Below are 12,936 nucleotides of genomic sequence, written 5' to 3' on the forward strand. Positions count from 1 at the left end.
CCAGAGAAAACCATAATTCAAAAAGGCACATGTACCCCAGTGTTCACTGCAGCCCTGTTTACAACAGCCAGGACATGGAAGTAATCTAGATGTCCATCAACAGATAAATGCATAATGAAGTTTTGGTACATACATACAATGGAATATTACTCAGCCATGAAAAGAAATCAATCTTGAGTCAGTTAATCTGAAGTGGATGAACCTCAGTTCAGTTCAGTCGCTCAGTCGTGTCCGACTCTCCGCGACCCCATGAATCACAGCACGCCAGGCCTCCCTGTCCATCACCAACTCCCGGAGTACACTCAAACTCATGTCCACAGAGTCGGTGATGCCATCCAGCCATCTCATTCTCCGTCGTCCCCTTCTCCTCCCGCCCCAACCTTTCCCAGCATCAGAGTCTTTTCCAGTGAGTCAACTCGTTGCATGAGGTGGCCAAAGTATTGCAGTTTCAGCTTTAGCATCAGTCCCTCCAATGAACATCCAGGATTGATCTCCTTTAGAATGGACTCGTTGGATCTCCTTGCAGTATAAGGGACTCTCAAGAGTCTTCTCCAACACCACAGTTCAAAAGCATCAATTCTTCGGCGATCAGCCTTCTTCACAGTCCAACTCTCACATCCATACATGACCACGGGAAAAACCATTGCCTTGACTAGACGGACCTTGGTTGGCAAAGTAATGTCTCTGCTTTTTAATATACTATCAAGGTTGGTCATAACTTTCCTTCCAAGGAGCAAGCGTCTTTTAATTTCATGGCTGCAATCAGCATCTGCAGTGATTTTGGAGCCCAAAAAAACAAAGTCTGACACTGTTTCCACTGTTTTTCCATCTATTTCCCATGAAGTGATGGGACCAGATGCCATGATCTTTGTTTTCTGAATGTTGAGCTTCAAACCAACCTTTTCACTCTCCTCTTTCACTTTCATCAAGAGGCTTTTGAGTTCGTCTTCACTTTCTGCCATAAGGGTGGTGTCATCTGCATATCTGAGGTTATTGATATTTCTCCCAGCAATATTGATTCCAGCTTGTGCTTCTTCCAGCCCAGCGTTCCTCATGATGTACTCTGCATATAAGTTAAATAAGCAAGGTGACAATACACAACCTTGACGTACACCTTTTCCTATTTGGAACCAGTCTGTTGTTCCATGTCCAGTTCTAACTGTTGCTTCCTGACCTGCATACAGGTTTCTCAAGAGGCAGGTCAGGTGGTCTGGGATTCCCATCTCTTTCAGAATGTTCCACAGTTTATTGTGATCCACACAGTCAAAGGCTTTGGCATAGTCAATGAAGCAGAAATAGATGTTTTTCTGAAACTCTCTTGCTTTCTCCATGATCCAGCGGATGTTGGCAATTTGATCTCTGGTGCCTCTGCCTTTTATAAAACCTGCTTGAACATCTGGGATGAACCTAGAGGGTATTATATAGAGTGAAGTCATTCAGAAAAACAAATATCATATATTAATGCATATATATGGAGATCTAGAAAAATGGTACCGATGAGCCTATTTGCAAGTCAGGAAAAGAGAAGCAGATGTAGAAAATGGACTTGTGGACACTGCAGGATAAGAGGGTGGGACAGACTGAGTAGTACCGAAACATATACATTCAGTTCAGTTCAGTTCAGTTCAATTCAGTCGCTCAGTCGTGTCCGACTCTCCGCGACCCCATGAATCACAGCACACCAGGCCTCCCTGTCCATCACCAACTCCCAGAGTCCACTCAAACTCATGTCCACAGAGTCGGTGATCGTGTGTAAAATAGACAGCTAGTGGGCAGTTGCTGTACAACACAGGGAGCTCAGCCCAGTTCTCTGTGACCACTTAGCAGGGTGGGATGGGGAGCTGGTTGGTGGGGCGGGTTGAGAAGGAGGAGATATACGTATACTTACGGCTGATTCAGGCTGTTGTATGGCAGAAATCAACACAACACTGTAAAGCAATTTTCCTCCAATTAAAAATAAATTTTAAAAAATTATGCTTAAAAAACAAAAAACAGTTGCCGTATGATTCTGCAATCCCATCCATGGGCACGTATCTGGAGAAAAACATGATCTGAAAGGATACGTGCACTCCAGTGTTAACCGCAGCACTGTTTAAAATAGCCAAGACATGGAAGCAACCTAAATGTCCACTGACAGGGGAATGGATAAAGACTATGTGGTACATACTTTCAATGGAATATTACTCAGCCATTAGAAAGAATGAAAGAGTGACTTCTCTGGTGGTCCAGTGGTTAAGATTTTGCCTTCAAATGCAGGAGGTGAAAGTTCAATCCCTAGTCGGGGAGCTAAGACCCTACACGCCTTGAGGCCAAAAAACTAAAACATAAAACAGAAGCAATGTTGTAACAAATTCAATAAAGACTTTAAAAATCATTCACATTTTAAAAAATCTTAAAAAAAGAATGAAACAATGCCATTTGCAGCAACAGTGATGGACCTACAGATTGTCATACCGAGTGAAGTCTGACAGAGAAAGACAAATATATAATGTTGCTTATATCCGGAATCTAAAAAATGATACAAATGAATTTACAAAACAGAAACAGATTCACAGTCTTAGAGAACAAGCTTTTGGTTACCAGAGGGGAATGGGTGGGGGTGTGGGGCATGGGGGGTAGGGGGGTGGGAAGGATAGTTAGGGAGTTTGTGATTAACATACATATAATACTATATATAAAATAAATAAACAATAAGGACCTACTGCTCAATAATAAGGAACTCTGCTCAATAATATTTAACAAGCTAAATGGGAAAAGAATTTGAAGAACAGATACATATTTATGCTAGTTGAATCACTCTGCTGTATACCTGAAACTAACACAACATTGTTTATCAAACTCCAAAAAGAAATAAAAAGTTTAAAAAATTTTAAAAAAAATGAGTTTAAGCCGAAAAGGAAATTTATCAAGCCTCAGGTAGCTTTAGGCACACTCAAATTATGAGATTTCAGTCATGTCATCAAAACTATTTCTCCACACTCCATCCCACCTCCAATCTCTGACCTCTGTTCTGTGACCTCTTCTCTGTGGGAAGGGAAAACATTCTCTCCAGATTCTATTCCCAATGGTGATGTAAGTGAAAGAGCTGGAATACGTCCAGCAAGAACACAGGACCTATGTGAAGAAAACTGTAAAGGACCTAAATAAATGGAACAGAAGTTCATGTTCTTAGAAGGGAAAATGCAATATTGTAAACATACTGCTGCTGCTGCTGCTAAGTCACTTCAGTCGTGTCCAACTCTGTGTGACCCCATAGATGGAAGCCCACCAGGCTCTCCCATCCCTGGGATTCTACTACTTATTTCCAAATTGATTTATAATCTAATCCCATTCTATTCAAAATCCTAAAGCAATGTCTTAGTGGATTATTAACTGGTTTTTAGAATTTATCTTAATTCACATAAATAGCCAAGGATTTTTTTTAAAAGAATAATGGTGGAGGAGACTAAACTATAAAACCAGATGTTCAAATATGCCATAAACACATAGTAATTGAGACAGAGTGCTGTTAGTAAAGAAAAAGATAAGTCTATAAACCAGATAATACATTCAAATGAGCTAGGAAAAAATGGACCATCTATAAACAAGGCTGAAATACTACCCCAACTCTTCTTTTAGGAGGACTATGTCCTACTTCATGCTGCTACCAAATGCAAGTTCATGTGCCCCACACACAGTGAAGCCAAACAAATCGAAATGACAGAGTTTGGCGCACAGAAAGATTTATTGCAGAGCTCTCCAAGGAGACAGGTTGCTCCTATCCTCAAGCCTGGAACTTCTCAGTTTCAGCAAAGCACTTTTGAAGGCAAGGTGAGGGAGGGGCTCGGTTAGTTGTTGCAAACTTCTTGGTATGGGAATCCTTTGTTTTTTCAGCTGCCCACGTAGGTCAGGTCATGAGGTCCTGTAAACCTCCAACAAGATAGATATTATTCTTGCAACTTTTAATCTATACATGAATAGATTCTTAAAAGTCAGAGCCCTGAAAATAGGCTATTCTATATATTTCAGACAGCAGGCAACATCCTTTTACAAGAGGTGCAGAGGCAGCATGACTAAGTATTGGCAACAAAGCACAAATGTTAAAGGAAAAGGAAAAGATCAAGCATGGAGTCAGATTTGTTCTTCCCTATTACAATACTTCAGTAAAAAGGTTTCGAGAATGGATCAACGACCAAGGACATAAAATACTTTCTTTGTAATCCTGGGACAAGCATGACCTTCCTAAAGATGACAAATACCAAAAGCTTAGGATAATTTAACACTGGCAAGAGTGTGAAGAGCTAAGCATTCCCTGACCTGGTGTATGTTTGGATTGGTAGAACCTCTTTTGAAAAGTAATTTGGCAGCAGCTAAATTTTAATACATATCAACTGTGACTCAGAATCTTTTTCTAGAATTCTTTTCTGTAGACATAAATAATGCAGGGCTATGCACATATGCAAAATCCATGCAATATTGTTTCCAATAGCCCATAAGGGGAGAAACACCCTAAAACACAAGGCAATGGAAAGTTAAATCAGTTTATCCTGCCATACTGAACAAATCAGAACAGAAAGCAGAACTGCATGTTCTGAAGAGAAAAGGCTCATAAGATGAGGCAACAAAGCAGGTCCAATTGTTTATTAAATGCAAGTAAAGTAATGGCCAGGAAGGCCTGGTGGGACACTGCAGTTTTTTAATTTTATAACCAAATAGTTAATATTTTCATTGTGTCAAGACAATTTCAAGCAAATGCCAAATGGAAGACCAAGCCCAGGAATGTAAAGAGGAAACTATCCTACAAACAAGAAGGGACACCAAGGCAGTGGTCCACTGCAGCCACACCATCGGTGGCCATGACGGTGCCAGCCAGGATCATCCAGATAACTGAGCATTTACCACATCATCAATGTGCAGAATGCTCCAGACAGTTTCAGTTGCTAGTGTCAGTACACTGACTGAAGCCAGCAAAGGCTGAACCATCTGTTCCTCCAAAACCCTGGAAATACCACCCTTTTGGACACTAATGCCTACAGTTTTCTCCTTGGGCACACCAGTTTTTTGCTTGTTTTTTGTTCTGTTACTGTAGAAATGGGATTCAGCCCAGCAGTTTTAGCTAGCGTAGATGAAATGACCGCCACAACATCCGTAAAGGCACAAATGCAGAAGGATCTCATACCACTTAATGTTCACGCATATCCAGTTAACCACGGGGCCACTATTTCTGGAGCACGCCCTCCTGCAAGAAGAACTCTCTGCTTCACTCAACAACGAATCACACATAGGGCATCATGAATCAAGGGCTCAGCTTCTTCAAGCACTGATTTGTTAGAACCAGGAACCACAACCGGAACCTTTTCCTAGGCTTATACAGCCTGTAACCTTGAGTAGTTTGCCAGAATCATGTAAACTGATCTCCTCGGCTCACTCACCGAAACCCAGCGTGTCAGCAGTAAGTTGGTCAGTATGAGCAAGTGGCTTGGTTCCAGTTTCTTTCAATATCCTTAACTACCGCAATATTCATTTGGATCGGGAAACTTAACACAAGATCACTAAGATCATGTCTTAAGAAGAGACTTCCATCCATGTTTAAAATTTGCTTCACTGAGAACATAGGCTGTCTTCCCTCAGGGCTTGGTCCGTCTGGGCACAACACCCACTGATTATTCTGATCTGCTTTTGAGCCCAATCTTAGGCTTTTCAATTCTGGTTATGTCAGAATTGGCCACCTTGTGGTTGAGAACCAGCCCCTCCACCAACTCACAATGAACTGTCCCAGCAAGTTTTTCCCCCGCCCCCGCCTCTTTTTAAAAATGACCATTTATTTAAACTAAAAACAAACAACAGTTTACCTATTTCTCTCATCCTCCACCCCCTACCTCTGGCAACCACCAACTTATTCTATCTATAAGTTTGGTTCTTTATTATTTTTTAGATTCCATCTGTAACAGAGATCACACAATATTTGTCTTTCTGATTTATTTCACTTAGCATTACACCCTCGAGGGCATTAGCAGGTTTCTTAGCTATTCTGACATCTCTAAGATCTATGCCAGTAGCTGTGGTGGGTCTGTCACTCTGCTCCCTGCATTTACATTTGATACTGAGAGACAATGCCTGAGTTCAACGAAGTGGCTGCACTGTTTAACAACTTTTCTCTGTCACTTGGTTCCACAGGTCAAGACACGTCAAGACTTTAACACCCTTTTCCAAATTCTTCTAGGATGACTCAGAAATAATAAATCCATTTCTGAATAAAGTTGTTACAGCAATTGGAGAGAAAGCGTGAGCCAGCAACAATGACCACTGACGTGGCACCACTTCTCTGGTTCTCTTGAGCCATAGCTCTATCAGGATTCTGGCTGCTGGATATAACACTCGTGTTTGTTTCAGAATGGTAGCACCGTTTGTAATGGTCTCATTACCTCTCCCATCTTGAACCATTTTATCCATTCCTTTTCGTCGAAGTCTTGTTCTAATAGCATCAGCAACAGCTTCATCTATGGAGACATTGCTGAAGCAGATCTAGGCTGGCTTTATGTCCAGGTATTTTTCCCCTGGCTGCTGACAAGCTTGGCTGGGTCCATGTGGGCTCCAGAAGGACATATGGACACAGATTCCACTGGGCAGCAGGATAACTATCTTCACAGTTAACCAATGAAAGGGATTTGTTACCCCCAAATATGCCACTTTGGCATATTGATAATAGCATATATAGGAAGAGCTCTCTATTCTCCCTCTTCCTGCCTAAAAGGAGGGTATAAATTTCCTGTGAGAGAGGTGCCTTTTTGTACCAGGAAGGGGAGAACACTTCTATTACTGGCAATGGGAGTTAATACCAAGATGAATCTGCATTAATTTTTCTAAAATAATTCTCATCTTCCATTTGCTTCCCCCGTTTATTTCCTAGTCACTGTCCCACAATACATTGGGTTGGCCAAAAAGTGCATTTGGGGTTTTTCATAAGATGTTACAGAAAAACCCAAATGAACTTTCTGGCCAATGCAAAACGACCCCTGGAAGCCCAACCCCTTTCATTTGTTTAGTCATGCTTGTGTGGCTCAGTTGTGTTGGACTCTTTTGAGACCCCATGGACTCGTTTCTCTGTCCATGGAATTTTCCAGGTGAGAATACCAGAGCAGGCTGCCATTTTCTACTCCGGGGATCTTCCCAAAACAGGGATTAAACCATCATCTCCTGCATTTCCTGCATTGGCAGGCAGATTCTCTACCACTGAGCCACCTGAGAATCCCTTGTTTAGTCATATCTCCACAATTTACCATTCTTTGCTAAAATGGTATACAAACCCCAAGTATGTTTCTTTTTCACTTGTTTTCTATAAAGTCCCCTGTAAAAAAAAAACAGCAACAAATAAAATGTGTATGTTTTCTATCTTTTGTCTTCTAAATTCACAGGCCTCAGGTACAGTATCTAAGAGGCTCAAGTTTTCTCTCTCCATCAACTTCAACTGACGAGCTGAATTCAGAATAGAAGGTGAAAGATAAGGACTTGCTAAGTGCTTGTGTATTGATTAAATGTTTAAAATGATTGTCTGTGCTGTATTTAAAGAGACGATAAAAGGAAACTGTCAATCAAGTTACTCCTAAGAATAAAGGCTTATTGAATCCCAAGCAACACCAACTACAATTTTGAAAAAGATGCATAAATTTATTAAAACTTAAGATTTAAAAATTTATTGAAATCGCAAAAATAAAATTTAATAAATTTCAATACACTAACTCTAGAAACCAAGAAGAGTTTAGAAAGGATTCCTTTAAAAAGATTTACTATTACATTCTTTGTCAGACTGTGACTCAGGGAACTTGTGGTATCGTTTTACACCCCTGACACACTGCCTTGATAAATCAGTCAGCAGTAGCACATGGAATCATGGGTAGATGAGAGACGCATATCCACTCTTATCCAAATGTAGCAAATAGCACCATATTTCGCAGTTAATGGTAAGCAGTTTCTTCTATAATTCTTTGGCGCAATAAGCCTTGAGACCCCTGTGTCCCCCATTTTAAAAAGAGCCATCTGTGCCTTTGTCCCAATATATTGGGTTGTCAGGAGTTAAAACGCTGGCTGAAACACTGTAGGACTCCTTATATGAATGCAGATAAAAATGTCTCAGAAGGTGGTTTACTCTGATTTGGTCTTTCACATTTCAAATTTGCTTGGTTGGTCAGAGTTAGGCAGGTAGAAATGACTTAAGAATTTTAGAACTCATGATAATTTTATCCAGAAGTAGATTATGATTATTGCTGTCCAGTATGAGAAGAAAAACCAGACCAGCTGTCTTTCCCAAGATGGCTGCAATGAGTGGCTGAAGGAGAGACAAAATCCATCCTAAAAGTGGAGGGAGAAGAGAATTAGATTGTTTCATAATACTCAAAACCTGTACTCAGTTAAGTACACAGTGCTTCTGGATGAAACACTAAGACAATTCCTGGATTTAAAAAGGTAAAAAAAAGTCCTGACCAGTAGGTTACTTTAATTAGGAATCTTTCAGTTAGGGTTTGTAAGAAGCTAACACAGGAGGTCGGAGAAGGCATTGGCAAGCCACTCCAGTACTCTTGCCTAGAAAATCCCATGGACGGAGGAGCCTGGTAGGCTGCAGTCCATGGGGTCGCTACGAGTCAGACATGACTGAGCGACTTCACTTTCCCTTTTCACTTTCACACATTGGAGAAGGAAATGGCAACCCACTCCAGTGTTCTTGCCTGGAGAATCCCAGGGACGGGGAAGCCTGATGGGCTGCCGTCTATGGGGTCACACAGAGTCAGACACGACTGAAGTGACTTAGCAGCAGCAGCAGCAGCAACACAGGAGATAGAAGAACACAGAGGACATGATTTTGTCACTTAGAGCAGGAATCCTCATCTTTTCACTCACGTCTTTCAAAACCCAAGAGGAAAGTAGAATACCACATCCTGTTTTTTCCTCATCACAAAACAGATGCCATCTGGGAAAATGACAAATTACTAACTTGAAAGGTATCTCCTGAGACAATAAAGCAAGTAGTTCCATTCAGAAAAATGGGCAGGAAGGGACCTGAAATCCAGACTGTGGCATTTTAACTGCAGCTGAGAGAGATGTGGGTACGTCTTCTCTACCCAATTGGAGAGTTTCTGCTTTTTGATATTAAAAGATTATTCCTTACTCAGTGGTGGTTAGCCAAAAGTTGAGGAAAAACACCACCACCACCACCTCCCCATCAATTTCCTCTTTAGCGTGGAGGGCCCTTGGGAGCCAAATGCCTTGTTAAGACAAATGGCTCAGGTGAGTTTCTGACAATTCACAGGCCTGGAGAATTGAAGACCTACGCCCCCATCCCTTCATACACCAAAAGGATGGCGTTAATGCTAACACCTTAAACTGTTCATATAAGGTCAAGGTTCTGACTCAAATACTAACCTTCCTCCACAAAAGGAACCCAATTCATCAATACAGGTCTGTCAGGAAATTGCAAACAGTGCAGTGTCTTCCCTAGTTTATTTTTAGGTTATGTTTCAATTGCTTTTTAGATTATGTTTTTAATTGCTGGTTTTAATAATTTGGCTGCATTTCTTCTATAACTTGGGTCACTACAGTCATTGCTTCAACTCCAGTAAGGAAGAGAAGAAAGAAGCAGGGGTCTCGCTCAGAACCCAGCAGGGCATTCTACCCTTTTACTGAAGGCTGGCCAGACTCTCCTTGATCCAAGGTTTGGTTTTGAAGCCGCAGTGCAACTCCTGCTCTGGCCTAGACCACAGTGATCAATGGCTTACAGCTGAGAGCCACGGCGACAGGCTAACTGGCAATTGAAGGCCAAGTGCAGTAAACTAGAAGTTAAGGAACCTCAGGTCAGCACCACCACAGGGGGCAGGTGCACACCCCACCCCCATACACCTCTGCCTTAGTGCTTCCTGAGAGATGTGGAGATGGACCAGGGGCTGCTTTCTCATTCTTTTGTTTTACGCTGGTGTGCTCTGACCTGCAGAGCTGTGGGGTCCATAAAGAAAGGTGCATCTAAAAGTTTTGTATAAAGAATCCATCTGGCCCAGGTCACCCCACTGCTGACTTCATCACTTTGTGAGTCTACTTAACTTAACTAAACAAAGCATCCAGACCTAACACGAGCACACCCTAAAACCGGAAGGTGGTCAAGGGAAGAGCCAAAGTGTGCCAACCCAAGTCGAGTGCTGCTTTTTCAGAATGGTTTAGTATGCGAGCTGTCTAGCTAGGCCTGTTTCGGCAACTGACTCTACCAGTACAGAAAGTCAGACTTCACCCCAAATTTCCCAGTCTTGCTGAAATGAATGTTCTACAGGCCTGGCGTCTCGGAGTCCCTCCGCTAGCCGGCTGCGTGGGCGCGTCCCAGGCTGCCCACCAGCCCCGCGTCCTTCGCACTCACCCAGCCGCCGTTCGCCAGCAGCCAGGCGCGGTGCCTTTCGCAGAACTGAGCACACAGAAGGGCCACCAGAAGCCGACAGTCCCTGCTAACGCCGCCGTCGTCTCTCTTCTCCAGCCGTCGGGTCGTCTGCGGCGGCCTCTCCAGCAGCGACCCCGCGAAGGTCACGAGTGAGGCCACGCGGCCCCAGCTGGGGCCAGGGTCTTCGTCGAGCAGCCTCTGCGCCATCCTGGCCACCAGCTCGACGCGGTGCCTGCGGTAGCGGCGGTAGAGGGGCAAGACGTTTCGATTTGCTTCCTGGACACGGGCGGCCACGTGGCGCAGCACGGCAGCCTCAGGCGTGGACGGCGCAGGGGCTGGCGCGCCGGGCTCCCGGGCGCAGAACTCCAGGTAGTCCAGCAGCAGCCGGGCGGTGCGCTCCCTAAACGGGTCCACCATGGCTCCGCCTCTACCGGGGGTCCGACCCCGGCCTCTTTTCTGGGCCTGCCGGCGCCCCGCCCCTTCTCGCGTTGGCTCGGCTCAGCCCGCCCCCAGGCAGTTGCTTTCCCAGGTCTGGAGAGGAGGCTTTGATGGGAATCCCATCTACACTTGTTCTGGTCCCGACAGCCGAGGCCCCGTGGTGTGCATGGATTCACATAGCAGTCAGGGCCAGAGTGAGACTCTTTGGGGGTTATTGTTTTTAGCTTTCGGCTTGGGGACTAAGAACCCAGAGGGGACAGTCTGGGCAGCTGGGCTGGACTTGCCTCTCCTTTAGGAGAGGTTCCCTGGTGGCTCAGATGGTAAAGAATCTGCCTGCAATGCCGGAGACCAGGGTTTGATCCCTAGGTGGGGAAGGTACCCTGGAGAAGGGAATGGCTACCCACTCCAGTCCTGGAAAAGTCCATGGACAGAGGCGCCTAGGGGGCTACAGTTCATGAGTCGAACACGAGTGAGCCACCAACACTTTCTTTCATACTAGGAGGGGCTGACAAAGGCTACACACAGCCCTCCACGAGTGACTCCCTTGAGTATTATCAGCATTTTCTCAGATTGGATGGAAGCATCCAGGTGTGTGTTGGAGTCTGGCCATAGAGGACAGGAAACGGTAGTTCTCCTGCATGTTGCTCCTAGAGTACCAATATTATCTACTTTCGAGCATTCATTCATTCACTCATTTACTCCTAGCCTTTGAGGTGCTAGGTCTCGCCCTTAGCACTGGAGACACAATGGAGAACAAGGCATGTGGTCCCTGCTCTTAAGGACCCTACAGTCTAAGTGATGGGACAAAGAAACGGCCAATCACAGCACAGTTAAACTGTCGCTATAATAGAATTATCCAACTTTTGGCTGTTTCTTATAGCTACCATCCTTATATTACTTACAATTCTCCACTTTTTACTAGCCAATCCCTCATTACTCCACTCCCCTATTATAGTTAATGTACTTCTTATACTAATCTTTCTCTGTTCATGTTACTCCATGGCTTCTTTCTCCTGAATGGACTCAGGCGGACACAGAATTGGTATCAGCTGTGAAATTTGTTCATTGGTCTGGAGTATTTTGAAATATCCCCACCAGGGTGAAAGATGAATAGCTATATCTTGTATCACCTACAAAAAGAAAGAGGCACAAACTTGGTAGGTCACTTTGGAGGCAACATACACATCTGAGTGTGCAACCTCAATCTATCTACAGGCTGGTGGACTTAGGAGTAAAACAAGAGAAGGCTCTGCAGCTGTTTAGGCTGCAATACAAGTTGATTTCCCAGGTGGTGCAGTGGTAAAGGATCTTCCTGCAATGCAGGAGATGTGAGTTCAATCCCTGGGTTGGGAAGATACCCTGGAGAAGGAAATGGCAACTCAATGCAGTATTCTTGCCGGGGAAAGCCCAGGGACAGAGGAGCCTGGTGGGCTACAGTCCATGGGGGTGACTAAGCAGCAACAACAAGCTGCTATACTACTTGGGTCTTATGATCCAACAGATCCAATGATACTTGAAATGTCAAACAGGGAAGCTGGATGGAATCTCTGACGAGCACCAATAGCACTGCAGTGCAGACCTGTAGGATTTTAAAGCAAATCTATGTCCTCTTTTGCCAGTAACTATTCTCCTTTTGAGAAGCAGGTTCTGGCTTGCTACTCAGTCTTGGTAGAAGCTGAATGAGGTGATCATGCAGTTTGAGATCTCATAATATGAATGCTGTTGGACCTATCTAGTTATAAAGTTAGGCATGCGCAGTAGCAATCTATCATCAAGTAGAAATGGTATATAAGAGACTGAACTCAGGTCCATGGATTGTATGGGTAGGTGGCTCAGACCACCGCAACACCAACTCCTGTTGCTTTGCCCCCTCACTCCATGCCTATGGCCTCCAGGGAGTTGCTTATGACAAGTTGACTGAGGGAGAAGAACTCAAGCCTGGACTGTAGATGTTGTGTTGTTGTTCAGTCATGTCCCACCTCATGAACGGCAGCACACCAGGCTTCACCATCCTTCATGGTCTCCCAGAGTTTGCTCAAACTCATGTCCACTGTGTCGATGATGCTATCCAACCATCTCATCCTCTGTCACCCCCTTGTCCTTCT

General features: G+C 44.0%; 1 protein-coding gene and 1 pseudogene across 1 annotated transcript; both read right to left on the minus strand.

Moving 5' to 3' along the window:
- Positions 1 to 4,854: 4,854 nt before the first annotated feature.
- On the minus strand, positions 4,855 to 6,513 carry LOC129563322 (T-complex protein 1 subunit delta pseudogene; annotated as a pseudogene).
- Positions 6,514 to 6,515: 2 nt separating this feature from the next.
- Positions 6,516 to 10,873, minus strand: BCL2L10 (BCL2 like 10). Its single transcript, XM_055437414.2, has 3 exons — positions 10,376 to 10,873; positions 8,210 to 8,328; positions 6,516 to 6,573 (listed from the first exon to the last, which is right to left on the minus strand). The coding sequence occupies exons 1-3, from the start codon at positions 10,808 to 10,810 to the stop codon at positions 6,516 to 6,518; spliced, it is 612 nt and encodes a 203-aa protein (XP_055293389.2). The 5' UTR covers positions 10,811 to 10,873.
- Between the last annotated feature and the right edge of the window lie 2,063 nt (positions 10,874 to 12,936).

The sequence above is a fragment of the Moschus berezovskii genome, chromosome 9, assembly GCF_049115385.1.
Source record: "Moschus berezovskii isolate FMDL1 chromosome 9, NW_MosBer_1.0, whole genome shotgun sequence".
Lineage (NCBI taxonomy): Eukaryota > Metazoa > Chordata > Mammalia > Artiodactyla > Moschidae > Moschus > Moschus berezovskii.

What these genes read in the sequence shown, in the direction of transcription:
- BCL2L10 (XM_055437414.2), bottom strand. Translation starts at nt 10,810, where the DNA reads ATGGTGGACCCGTTTAGGGAGCGCACCGCCCGGCTGCTGCTGGACTAC. An exon ending in TGCTGGCGAACGGCGGCTGG is followed by an intron (nt 8,329 to 10,375) that starts GTGAGTGCGAAG and finishes CTCCACTTTTAG; the next exon opens with GATGGATTTTGTCTCTCCTT. An exon ending in TACTTCTGGATAAAATTATC is followed by an intron (nt 6,574 to 8,209) that starts ATGAGTTCTAAA and finishes ATGTCCTTCTGG; the next exon opens with AGCCCACATGGACCCAGCCA.